Source organism: Cryptomeria japonica, chromosome 5, assembly GCF_030272615.1.
Source record: "Cryptomeria japonica chromosome 5, Sugi_1.0, whole genome shotgun sequence".
Taxonomy (NCBI): domain Eukaryota; kingdom Viridiplantae; phylum Streptophyta; class Pinopsida; order Cupressales; family Cupressaceae; genus Cryptomeria; species Cryptomeria japonica.
The window spans coordinates 197,024,274-197,038,244 of NC_081409.1; the positions used below are offsets into that span (position 1 = coordinate 197,024,274).

General features: G+C 34.4%; 1 protein-coding gene across 6 annotated transcripts in view; it reads right to left on the bottom strand.

Annotated features, from left to right (window-relative positions):
- Window positions 1–2,535: 2,535 nt before the first annotated feature.
- LOC131027973 (uncharacterized) overlaps window positions 2,536–13,971 on the bottom strand; it is an 82,919-nt gene continuing 71,483 nt past the window's right edge. For 4 of the 6 annotated variants that reach the window (XM_057958067.2, XM_057958066.2, XM_059221331.1 and 1 more), the window contains one exon: window positions 2,536–3,395. In XM_057958067.2, coding sequence (XP_057814050.2) covers window positions 3,033–3,395 — 363 coding nt within the window. In that variant the 3' untranslated portion in view covers window positions 2,536–3,032. Of the gene's footprint in view, window positions 3,396–10,795; window positions 11,511–13,971 lie in introns of those variants that run through there. The other 2 variants (XR_009102555.2, XM_057958068.2) reach the window with 2 other exon arrangements.

Consider the following 13,971-nt stretch of genomic DNA (forward strand, 5'->3'; position numbering starts at 1 on the left):
AATTTCCCGCACTATCATCTTCCTTAAGAAGCCAATGAAGGGGAAGGGTGGATGAATAAATATATGCAAGCTGAATGATTTGCGAGTGATTTGGACGAGGAGGAATTTGGACCAGACATAGAGATGGAGGGCGTGGACACCAGAATGAAGATCCTCAAGGAAGCTAAGCTTGCAATGCACAAGGAAGTCCCAAAACCGTGAGATGAAGGCGTAGTGCACGTGGTCTGTGGATGGTCTGTTTAAAGATAGTCTATGTAAATGTTCTTGTGTCTGGTTTCTAACAATATAATATTGTTGGTCAGGTCTCCATTTTGTACTACAGAGACCGTTTGCCAGGGTAGGTAGGTATGCCTAGAATGGAGGCATTTTGTGGTAGGGGTCTGATAGTTTGAATATTATCTCATGAACATTATGTACTGTTTTTTTATCATCAATAGAAAGGTGCAGCCCCATGCTGCAGTTAATCAATCAAAAAAATATAAGCAATCAAAATCATTTTTTTAATAGTTTGACACGAATATTTTCATCAAACACCTAACTAGTGTCTTATTATGGTGTCCACCATCTTGTATAACTATTGTCTTATTATGGTGTCCACCATCTTGTATAATTTCTTAGTTGTGTCTTATGGATGTGTAGTACTTATTTCTTCTCATTTTTCCTTCTGCAAAGCTTCTTCAATTTTTCAAGATGTAATTCATATATTTTCATATGATGTTTTGACTTTTTTTCAAGAATTTTTTATTTTTTAAATTCTTAAATTCTTTTAAAAAACTTCAACAATTGCAAATGAAAGTTTACATTCAACTCCAGAATGTTCGCCCCTTGATTATCTTGTATGCATTTCTTTAAAACAAAAATAATAACCTAGCAAAACCCATTTGTTAAAAATGAGATCAATCTCCACAATCTTCTAGTTAAGTGCCTACTAGGTGGGATATACAAGGAGACTTAGATTCCAATATGTGAAGGCATTTCTCACCAAAATGAAATGCAAATTGCTTAAAGATTCTTATGTAATATTTAATTAGTAATTGAAAAATCAATAAGTATTTATATTTGCAAAATATTAAACACAAAATAACAATTTTTATTTAAATTTATTTTTAATGTATTATAATAAAGTCTATCTTTCATAATTTCAAGAATAGTCATTTTTTTATGATTAGTTATGATCAATAAATACAAACAAGTCATTAAAGTGATTTTATTAACATACATCTTAATATTTCAACTTAAAGATTTACATCCTCATAAAAAATACGATATTAGAAAAAAAATCTTCAGAAAACAAATCTTAAATCAAGTGCAACTCCATCAAGCTACTTCATAATTCTTGGAATTGTATTGTTCATATCTTGCATTTTTGGATTACCACTCTTTAGAACTCCAAAATCATATATTTCCCAAATTATTTGACAATATTGCTCCATCAATTTGTGTTGAGCCTTCAAAAAGTATGGTTCTCCAAATCCACAAACTCTTGAAACAAAAATCCATACTGATCACTAAATCCCTACCTTGTCTTAAAAAAAACAAACTTTGCAATATATACATTTTTCAACTGTAAAAAAAAGAACATGTTCTCCTACAAAGCACCATCTCTTAGCAAAAGGCTTGGTTCAAGATGATGAAAATCTTCCAATCTGTGAGGCCACCAAACTCCAATATACCTATTTTACATTTTATCCTTTGATCTTGCATATGACATTTTGGAAGCTCAATGAAAAATAATATAAATGACCACTGTAACTACCATGTATGTATGTATGTACATACACATATGTATACATACATACATACACACACTACAATATCACTTCCCATCAATAATACACCCATTTATAAAAATGATCAAAAAATAAAATAATTCAGCAAAGGTTTGCATCAGCAACAAACTACAAATCCATTTCAAGAAAAAAAAAAAAAAATTCGGCAAATGTTTACATCAGCTACAAACTACAAATAAAAAGCTATTCAACAGTTAATGTAAGATCTGGCAACATTCTTACATTTTCATCTTCAATTTTGTATAATGTAGCACTCGTATTTTTAACAGTTACTCTACTTCTATTTTTGCCATAGCTCTGCTCTCCTGGGCTCTAATATCATGATAGAAAAATCAACTAACATTTAAATTTGCATACTATTAAACACGATATAATAATATTATTCAGAGTTCATTTTCAATGTACTACAAAATGACTTTTATAAAACCTTTCCATTATAACTTCCCCAATAACCAACCTATTAGAATGTAACAGATTATTAAATAATAAAAATAAACAAATAATCACTAAGATGATTTTATCAACATACATCAATATTAGAAATTTAATCAAAAATGATGAAAAATATTTTTCCTTTACAATCATTTAAATCAGCTATATTTTGTTTAGTTTAAAAAAAAAAAAAATTAGTTTCAAGAGCATGAAGAAAAGGAGACTCAATTTAGTACAGACAAAAAAAATAAAAATTTAAGCGACTAGTTTGATTGTAAACTTGTATATCTATTATGAGATTTCATTCCTCGAGTAACAGAATTCTAGTTAATTTACAATAATTGAAAGGTGTATTATACACATATGAAAGGTGAATGTAAGAATCAAATCTTCAATTAGACTCTGTATCACAAATTAAAAATCAGAAACTAATCATATTCTTACCAGCTTGACTCGTATTTTATCACTCCAATTCAAACCATGCCCGCATCATTACTTGATGGGCAAGAACTATATCAAATGGGATCAAAATCATAAGACATACACACCAAATTTGTATTGTTGGGGCGATATATCATAATCTATCATGAGTACAAGTATTCCTCTGACTCAGTCAACTCTTTTGTTAAGCTAGCTGATAATGCCTCATAACTCTACATCAGTCTAATTCTATAAGATGGCCGGTATGTAATTCAACTCATTCCCTATCAAGTGGATACTACAAAAATGTTCTCATAGGGCAGCAGGCAATAAAAATGGAAAGAACAACTCCCTTAAGGCCATATACTCATGGTGCAGTCATTCAACATGTTAGAGATCCAAATACAATCGAACAAGCACTAAGGAAGTGAAAGGCACCCGCAATCTCCACTCTCTTTTCTTTTTATTTAGAGTTCTCCCTTTCCCTAGCAACTCCCTATTCAACCTAACATTGGCTAACTTCCATGTACAGTATCCTAATTCCATTTCAACATTATCTAATACAAAAATGCCATCATGTTCTTCGCTTCCATCATCTTCTATGGCAGCTTCCATCAAGTATATATCCTGTTCTTGGCTTCCGTTTTCAGATATGGTAGTCTCCACCTTGTATTTAACATACATGGGCAAATCCTTGAAACGTATCAAGTCTTTAGGCACTCTAACAACCCTTTCTGCACCTGGAGTTGAAACCTGAGAGAAAAAAGAACCAGTCAAACTTTGCCTATTATATAAGTAAGCTTTTTTAAGAAAGTTTTTTCTTGATGAAATTCAAATCTTAACACATTTATTTGCCACTGACTGGTGTGACTTGCACATAGAGATGTCGAGGTATTAAATCTGTAAACTTTCCATTGTTCTGATACAACCTTTGAACCCAATTAATTTACTCAGAACCTTGTTATAGTGTGTCTAGTCTCTCAGGCATCTTTGAGACAGAATATCTAAAAGCTCAAAAAAATGTAGCATACATCATTATCATAACATTCCGAATTCCAAACCCGAAATGCTAATGAAAGCACATCTAAGGAACTTGCTAGTAAGAAAAGGAATGACCATACAAGGGAGGAGATTTAAAATCTACTAATTGACCACAGCTATACATATGACTAGGTCAAACATGAAGGGCTATATATAAAAGCAAACTAATGATCTAAAAGATACAATGAATAAATTAGAAACAAATAAAAGAAACGTATAAAATGTGTATATACAACTTCTCAAAAAGAATTTAAACAACTCGTGGGAAGGATTGTACATACAAAAGATACTCAGCAAACATAAATTATTATTTTGTTCCAGATTTCAGATACACACAGTACCTGTTTCTAGATGTTGGTACAGTGACACACACATGCATCTATTTGTATTTGCTAGTGATCCAAAAAGGATCAAGGTGAATTACAGAACAAGAAAATTGTTTTTTTAACAAAATTTGAAAATGTGCATGTACCTGATGTTTTATGATAGAAAGATTTGCAACCAGGTGAAAGTATCCAGAGAATGCAAGATCGCTAAGGCATTTGCCAGTCTACGACACCATTTGTTTGTCTACTGTGCTGTTTGCCTATCTACTGCAGCAAATCAAACCCTATATGAACCACGGTTGATTCCACTCTGTTGTGATGTCTTCACACATCGCCTCATTGCAAATGGGGAGCCCTACTTTTTTTGCTTTGTTTAAGGTTTTAGGTCGTCTTGGCTTGGTAAGTCTAGTAGCTATTAGCCTTTGCTTGTGAGAGGTGATGAGTCTTGTTAAGTCAGGGTTGAGGTTATGTTGCCAACCTTGCTAAGGTGGTTAAAGTTGTTAATGTTGTCGGGTGGTGTCGAGTGGCTAGAGGAACAAGATGTCATTGGGAGTTCATGATTGAATAGGTAGGGACAAATTTGCTTGTAGTTCCGTTAGGAACTTCAAGCATAGCGCCAAGGGTCTTGAATTTCAACATACACTACATTGAACCAAGGAGGTAAAATCATCAAAATTTGACTAAGTCAAGTCTCAACCCCCTTTTAACATGTATAGAGATGTGCATTCAAGCCCTCAAAATCCGACCTGCCTATCTTGTGTAAGATGAGTTAAAATACCGACCTAGTTATGCATTCAAAGCCTAAATTTCTGACCTACTAGTGCATGAAAAGGAGAAATTCGACTCCAACTTGTGCAAATAGAGCCCTAAATATCCCCACACCAAGCTTGAACTAGGCAAGAATCAATTGTGCAAATAAAACCCAAAACCCCGCCTGAGTTGTGCAAATGAGGCATAGAAGGCTGCCTAGGCAAGATAGAGTTTCTGCAAATGAAAGGTTCTCAACCGCCTTGCTTAGGTGCAGTAAGGTGATCAAAATTTGATCAAACTAACTCGCTTGTGCAAATGGATGATCAATGTCCGAAATTTTGTGCAATTGAGAAGGGAAAGGCCGCTAAATTCATGTTGTGCAAAATGACCAAGTTAACACCGCTCTGCCTTGATTTGATAAAGTATCCAACAATTGATCAAACAAATGTGCTTGTGCAAATGAAGCACAAAAGGCTGATTTTCTTAGGAGCAATGAAGTGATCAATCAAATCTGCTTGTGCAAATGAGCACCTAAAGGCCGATTTGTCAATGCAAATGAGCACTCAAATGCTGCCCAAACCAAGTTAGTGTAAATGAACTACAAATGCCAACCAAGACCATGTTGTGAAAATGAAGAGGTGAAAGCCGAAATTTGTTTCATTCACTTTAAAGCCGCCTTCATTGTGCAAACAAAGACCTAAAGGCCGCCTAGAGTTTGATTGTGCAAACAAAGAGATAATGCCTGGAGTTTGATTGTGTAAACAAAGGGTTTAAAGCCGCCAGCTTAGTATAAACAAACCACCAAACATCACCTAAGACAAAATCATCTAGTGCAAAGAAGAGCCAAAATGCCGCCTAGACTATGTAAATGAAGCCCATAATACCAAAATCTTTATGCAATTGAACATCAAAACCCCACCATGTTTGCACATGCCTATCCAAAAATGTTGGCAGGGAGAAGTAATAATTTGTGCAATCAAAGAAGAGAATGCCGACTCCTCCAAGACAGCTCCAAGCTAGAATGAAAGTCGGCTATCATATGAAGGAGGATAAAGCGCTCAGCAAAGGGAATTAAAACATTTTGTTTATTAAAAACAAGTCGGTCTACAAGGTAGAAAAACACAACCCTCACATCAACACCTATATAGAGGAAGTTTTCTACCTCAGTTAAGGCATTATTCAAGCAATCATTTTCAACGATTCTGATCCAGACTCCAGGCAAGGCGAATTTCATATTGAGGCAGAGTGAAAGGTATTAGGAGCAGCAATTTTGATCATTCCATTGATCAAAATTAACCCCAAAGTATTAGAGTTTCGATTGAGAAGGGTTTTGAACCCAATTTGGGAGGATTTTCAATCCACTTTTGAAGGCAAAAAGGACAGATTTTCCACATATGATCAGACCTGTAGAAAACATAAAATCAGACCTAGAGAGTGATCAATCAGAATTAAAAACATCATTTGATCAGATAGAATCAGACATATAGAGATGAAAGAGAGGTAAAGTTAATATGTACTTTATCATGTTTGGTATCTTCTTGTTTGCTTTGTAGGTGACTAAGGAAAAAATCAGGACCAAGTCTGATTATAGGAGGATCAGAACAACATTTCAAAGAAAGATTTCATCACCTAAGTAAAGGCAAGGGATCACCAACATGAAGAAGATTCAATAAATAAAGAGAAGCTTTGCAATGACAACATCATGACAAGGGAAAATTCAGGATAAGGAGATCAGCATGTTCTAGGATAGCATGACAACAAGAGGAGCACAATACCTTCAAAGTTTTCATTGCATCATAGCGACATGAAGAGGTCAAGGCCCCAAAGTGTAAAGGAGAGATCATACAATCATATCAAGGCAAGATAAGTAAGCAAAGATAGAGGATTGGCTTGAACATAACAATGCTTCCCATCATCATCACCACATTTAGCAAGCTTGAGATGTTGAGTATCAAGAGATATTACCCAAGGTATCAATACTCCTTCATGATGACGTATCAAGTCTACAAGTGCAAATTGAGGTGGCATTCTAGTCATCATTCCACCAATCAAGAGGCTCCACACCAACATGTCCAGATGCAATGTACCTGACTCACCCATGGAGGCGCAAATTTCAAGATACCTAACCACATTTCCTATTGGTTAACATTCAATATTGGACCTAAATGTAATTTTCTCATTGGCCATAGGGAGTTTTTGTAACAAACCCTAATTAGGTTTTTCATTATGTAATCTTGACCATTGATTGTGAATTAATCTGAACCATTCATTGAAAAGAGCTATCTATATAAGGCTCAATTTTCTCATTTGTAAGGGTTAACATAGGAGTAGTAGAGTAAGAAGAATAGAGTAGAAGATAGAATAGAAGTTAGATTAGGAGAAGGAAAAGATTGTTGCCAAGACTTTGTTGTAAAGATCATATGATTTCATTGAAGCTATGGTGGATTTGATGTGTTATTTCAACAAGTTGCATGGCCTCTACTTCTCAATTCATTTTCATGTTGTTTAGATGAATGAAAGAACTTTGTGCATGATCAATGATCAAATTCATATATCCATACCACTAGCAATTTGCTGATTGTAAGTTTGCCTTGTGTGGTCAATTGGAATCCTTAAATGAGCTTAACTTCAATTGCTATTCACATTTTGATATGCATTGCCTTGATGGTATCCTTGTTGTTAATAGTGATTTGAACATCATATGCTTACCTTAGGAGATTGCACTAAACTTTGTGGAGTTGTTGCTTTGCATGGCAAAGCAATTGCAAAGCAATGTCTAGTAGAGTTTCACTAAAGATTGTCCATCGTTCCTACGTTCTTAGGATTAGATTAGACTTCTTAAACCCTATCCTTTTGTTCTTTCTTTCAATCAAGTAAGTTTCACGTTCCAGCAACATCCAAACGATCAACATTCAAGTATTCAACGTAAGTCCCCTTGGATTACCAGCAATCACATCAACCAATTAAGCTATCCACACATCAAGACCTGACTATAGAAACCTTGGAGTCATCCTAGTTGAGCATCTAATTTAGCATCCAAGGATAGTTTGATCAAGGGAGGATAGAATACCTTCAGCATTTTATTATGTGTTAGAAGTGCATAAAAAACACATCAACACACTCCATACCTGATTGTGGTACAATCCATACCTAGAAACAGCCAATTTTCAGGCCGATATGGTAACTTAGTAATATATTACTGATTTGTAATCCCCAAAGCTTAGTCTTGTGGGCAATCACATAACACCTCATTACCAAGAAAGTCCAATATAGAGACAAGGAACACATCAGCATCTGCATCCCCATACCCACATCTTCTAGTGAAAAATATTAATTTATAATACAACTGCAACCTTATCAATTTCCTAGCATATAGTGATTTGAGTGGCATTCTTGTACTAGTACTCATACCCTCACATCTCAAAGGGAAGTGTAAAAGTTAGGATGCTCCTGCCCTTTGCAATAAAGTTCTTTTACATGAAGATTGAGAGAGACCCATCTTGTTTTCCAATATGAAGACCTGGGGCAAAAGTTGCAAAAAACCTCAAGAAACTTGCAAGTCAGCTCTGAGGCCAAGTGACTCATGCAATGCCTCGCCACGAGTTTTTGTAAAAACTTGCACCATTTTTTCCTCATAACTCACCAAAAAAAGCTTGTGGCATTTTTTCCTCATAACTCACCAAAACCCTGAGATTTGTCCCTAAAAACTTGCCCAAATGAATATAAAGCTTTTTTTAATCCTAAAGTTAAAAATTTAAGTCGATTTTCATTTTCAAATTTTGTGGAATGGATGTCGCAGCAAGCACAGCATTGGCAACCAGAATATCATTTTTTTTCCTTTTCATTTTTGTAATTTTGGCTTTCATTTCCATCATTCCCTTGCTTGCCAATCAATGGAGGGAGCGTCCCTATAGACTTGAAATTTAATGGTTTAAACTTCAAAACTTAAATAAAATTTAATGTTACACAGCCAGCCAAGACAAGAGACCATAATGGATAAATCCTTTCTCTACTAAAACTGTTGATACAATGATACATACTAAAAGTTTTAACAACTTGCAGGCTGCAATTTCCACAAGTGAATATCCTTTTTTCCTTTCTATGCTGAACTCTGAAAGTATTGATTCAAAGATCAATAGAATGTCGGATGTGAAATCAAAAAAAAAATTCAAAAGTAAAAAACCTTTTCCAGTTAGTTCATTAGTTTTACTCTAAACCCATGCTTTGGCCTATTAGACTAATTTTTCTCCAGCTAGGAACTTGAATAATGGCATAATAATTCCTCTACAAGGATCCAAGCTAAGAATATGATGTTTGTCTCTTTTTGCACAATTGACAATTTCATCCAAGTAATGGATCGGCTCACGGTCCGCTCACCCATGAGTCTATTTTTGGTGTGAAGCCAACATCTTTGTTGGAGTTGTTTTCTGCAATTTTGTGTTAAATTACTTCAGCGTTGTCTTCGATCTGTTTTTGAAATTACCTTAATTCAACATTGAAGATATTATGCATTGCTTCTATTGAACACCGTTTCCTAATTTGACTTGTCAGTTACAATGGCTGGTTATCCAAGTATTCCAACAAGATGGAATGTTGTTTACAAAGATAACTTTTTGAGCATTTCTCAACATTGTCATATTGTTTACAAGCACTTGATCAGCTCTTTGTTATTGAGACTAATTTTCTAATCTATGTTTTGTACTTCTCTAAGTTCGACGTCACAGAGTTATGTTGGTGTTAGCTGTGCTGCTGTTATACCCTTTTTCATGTTAAGTTTTCTCAAGATAGCAAGTAGAACAAAGTTAGCCTTCTTTATTGTTGCAAATAATAATGGATAATTCCTACGATACTCTATTCATATAACCAGTTGTATCTATCCAATTGAGACTGAAGTGAATTGTTGGTATACCTTAGTCTCACCTAAACTACTTATGAAATCTTAGTTACTAGACTAGGAGTAACTTCTTAATTAAATTGAGAGTCACTCTAGTGAGATGTAATCTTAAATTGGGGCCTTGTTTGACATCTTAGCCAGTGTCTCTAGTTAGACTACCTATGCAGTTGACAATTTAAAGTGTGCACAAATTTTGTAATAGTCAATGAGCATTTGTCGTTAGTTCTTCAACATTGTAACTGTCATTTTGCTAATAAAATTGTCTGCAATATTTTACAATGTGAGGTGTTTGTTTGTTTTTGAGTTAGTTCCAAAATATTAGATCATGTAGATTGTCTCAAAAAGTATTCAAAATTGCAACAATTTTTGTTTTGCACTAGTGCTTCCAATTAAGGGATTGTGATGTCCTGAATAGGATTTTTTTTTTTCTTTTTACAATTTCACAATCATCAAATGTATGAAATTGTAACACCTTTTGATAACCGATACCTCAATGTGATCAAGGTGAAAACATATAGTGGAAGGATTAGAATAATATTAGACTACTATACTCATTGGCTATAATATTGATCTTATGGGCATGTGACTCCCCCAAAAGAATATGAATTACTTGCTCAAAAGGCTCCTAGAAGCTAACCGCTATTCAGTAAACAAAAAGCTTCTTCAGCTGCAAGGTTCATTTTTTTTAATGCCTAAATGAGGGTAGAAAGGACCCTTAGCCAATGGGGCACAAATGAGGGCCCACTCCCTAGGAAAATAATGCATGCACTTCATTGTCTTTGGATTAACACTCATACTTGGAGCTCGCCTAGCTAGTCAGGAATTTGAATATGGTCGTCATTGTGGTAAATGATCCATCTCTAAAACTCAATATAGTCCACTTGACAGAAATAGTTCATTTTTTATTTGCTAAAATTTTATGGATTTTACAACTTATATGATATATCCCAATTTGATCACTTATTCTGTTTTTGAAGACTTCAAATTTATTTGCAAAAATATAATGGTTCCTGTAGTAGAAAACAATATTAAAAATATGTTTTGAAGTATGTTAATTCTAGGTAAGATTTAGAACTATAGAATGATATGTTGTACATGAATGGAAATTAATTGTAACAGTGATCAAAAAACAGATTCGGTATCATGCAGTGAAATCAACAACATAAATTCAGCCCTAGAATGGTAATTTGTCTATTTGTCTCTGCTTGACTCTATTTTTGTAGCTCAAACTTGACAGTGCACCAAATAATTTTTTTGCTATGTAAGAACTGTAATAAACTGGCTAAAAGGCCTAACATATATAATATCAGTACTGTATTAGACTGATTTCCTCGTTAACTTTTATAAGCCTGTCCATACTCCATAGTATTCCTCTGACTCATTTAAATGGCATTTACAGCAACTACTAATACCTCAAATCATTCTAAATCTAGAGGTAAACATGTCAATGATTTGATACATGTGTTCATAGGAAAACAGGCTATTAAAAGGGCAAAGGACACCTCCATTGTTGTCAAACTACTCATTACACAGCCCATTGATATGTCAGATGTCCAAATAAATTCGAACAAGCACCAAGGAAGTAAAAGGTATCCGTAATCTCCACTCCCTTCTATTTTTATTTAGAGACCTCCCTTTGCCTAGCAACTTCCTATTCAGCTTAACATTAGCTAGTTTCCATGTACAGTAACCCAATTCCATTTCAATATTATCAAGTAGGAAAACTCCATCATGCTTTTGGCTTCCATGTTCAGCTTTGGTAGTCTCTTCAACATATCTCACATACATAGGCAGGCCCTTGAAGCGTTCCAGGTCTTTAGGCACTCTAACAACCCTTTCTGCACCAGGAGATGAAACCTGAAAGAAAAAGGATGCAATCAAACTCAGCCTGTTGAACAAGCCAGCTTTTACAGAAAACAAATCCTTGGTAAACTTGTTTTATAACCTGTTTACCAATCAGTATGAAGACTGTTCTTAGGGAGATCAGGATATGGGACCTGTAGACTATTTACTATTCTAATTCATATCTGGTCCAGTTGGTTTATCCCAAACTTTGCAATAATAGTTTTGGAGCTCTAGCCTCTCGGATGCTTCGTGCTATGAGATAAAATGCCTAAGCTAAGAAATTCCAGAACACATCATCATCCTCATTGAGTTCCAAATCCAGAAGTTAAGTGCTACTGTAAGTTCATGCAAGGACAATTCCAACAGGCAGGGGAGTGAACAACAAATAAATTAACTCAAGTTAGTTGTGTAGCTTGACAAACACCACTTATAATGAGATGAGAACCTTTATTTTTCTATTTACTGTGAATAATGTCCTTTTATTGTTATCTCTGGAAGGTTGCAAGGTTGCAAGGACTACTCTAATCTTCTTTTTAGTGAAACCAAAGTGCTGGAAGCATCCGTAAGAAAATGAGTATTATAATTATCATTTTCGACTTGTCTAAGGAAATACTATCAAGACTCCAGTTTAGTATTTTACTGATATGGAGCAAAAACTGATGTCCGAATACTCCTGCATTTATAGAGATCCTTAATCAAAAGCCCAAATTAGTCTATTTATCCAATTCTCAGCCTTGATTAGTAAATTTCAACCTTCTCACACAGTTTGGGAGGCAACTCTTTCAACTTTGCTATGAGAAATCAATTTTTAAATACTCTTCGATACTATAGTAAAACTTTATCATTTTGAATTTGAGAACCAAGTCTGGCCAAATTGAATGGCTCCATAGAGAATCCCTCAACACCTTAGCTCAAGTAGATTTGTTCTTACTTTGGATGATATTTTGTAAATGTCATTCTATTTCAGTTGTAGATGCAACATCTTGGTGAAACAGATATCCTTACCTGGCCTTGAACTTGTAGCTAGCAATAGCTACAATCTAATGCCCCCATTAACTATGTTTGTATGCAAAGGAGTTCTGAGCTCTTTGAATATAGCCATCACCATGGAAAATTTACCTCCCTCTGCGCAAGGCAGCCCACCTCACAAACTGCCTACCCCATTTTGTCCTCACCTTCCTCTACAGAGAATAAAAAATTGATGAAAAGATTTGTGCCATTCCTAAAGGCAAACAGAAGATCAACCCATTTATTCATTGTTGGTGCATTATTTTATTTTTACATTTAGTTTATTACTTTATTACATATTATCCATCTAGGAAAGAATAATTTTATTCACGTAGGTAGTACATGCATCATGTGACTAATACTTTCCTAGTTTGGTGAAGATGTTGTGCACACATGTGACATGACCATCAAGCAATCTCATGCAGAATTGGATTTATGAAATTCAACAGATACAAGGCTGCGATATTGGATAGGCCAATGTATTTGTTATATATTTGTATTCAGATTAATTCTTTTTGTTCTATAAGCTTGAAGCCACATCATGTTGGATAACTTGAATTTTCTTAAAATTTGAAACAATATTGTCTTCATAAGCATTAACAATGAATGTTTGGCTATCCTTGGACAACTAGTATCATTTATTCATTTTTATGAAGAAGAAATCTTCATGCCATGTATGGACTAGCAAATGTCTACTACTAAGACTACAATATCAAATCTGATCCACAAACTCTACTAAAACTATGAACATAATTTTGCACTACCCAGTGGCTTTGCATTATTGTTTCAACTGCTAAATTATGTTGTATACTAGAATTTATTAATGAATTTACCTTATTTCACTTGGATCATAATGGATCTTAATATTGAAGAGATCTCAATTCTCCAACTTAAACTTTGACTTCTTTGCTATATTTTCCTCTTGTTCAAAATTATGCAATATCGTCATTTGTATAAAAACTTTTTCAATTCTTTAGCTTTCGATTGTTGCTACCCTTTCTTCTATTAATGTCATTCAAGTCTTGTTTCAAGATACAGATTCCAGCACTTCTCATCAGATGAGTGTTGGCTTCACAATGTTGACAATGTTGATTCTCCAAAGCCAATTGTTGCAATTTTCCTTTGTGCAAAGGATGTCCCTTCTTGAGTCTTTTGATCTTTAGATACATTCTAAGTAGCTCCTCCTTGGAGACTTTGATGTAAGGAGCCTAATAATCACTCTCTTTAGAGAAAAACTTTGGTTCTTGCAACATTCTTGAAAAGGTTTTGTCAACTTGAATAAAATATTGGCAATATTGTTTGAATAAATTCTATGATACAAATAATAACAATTGGATCAATAAGGGATCTTATTTTCAATCACTAACTATTTGATGCACATAAAAGAACAAAAGTTTACATGAGTACTAAGTAGTTTCAAATATCTTAGCAAAGTGGGTAAGTGTGGAACAAACAAAACTAAAGA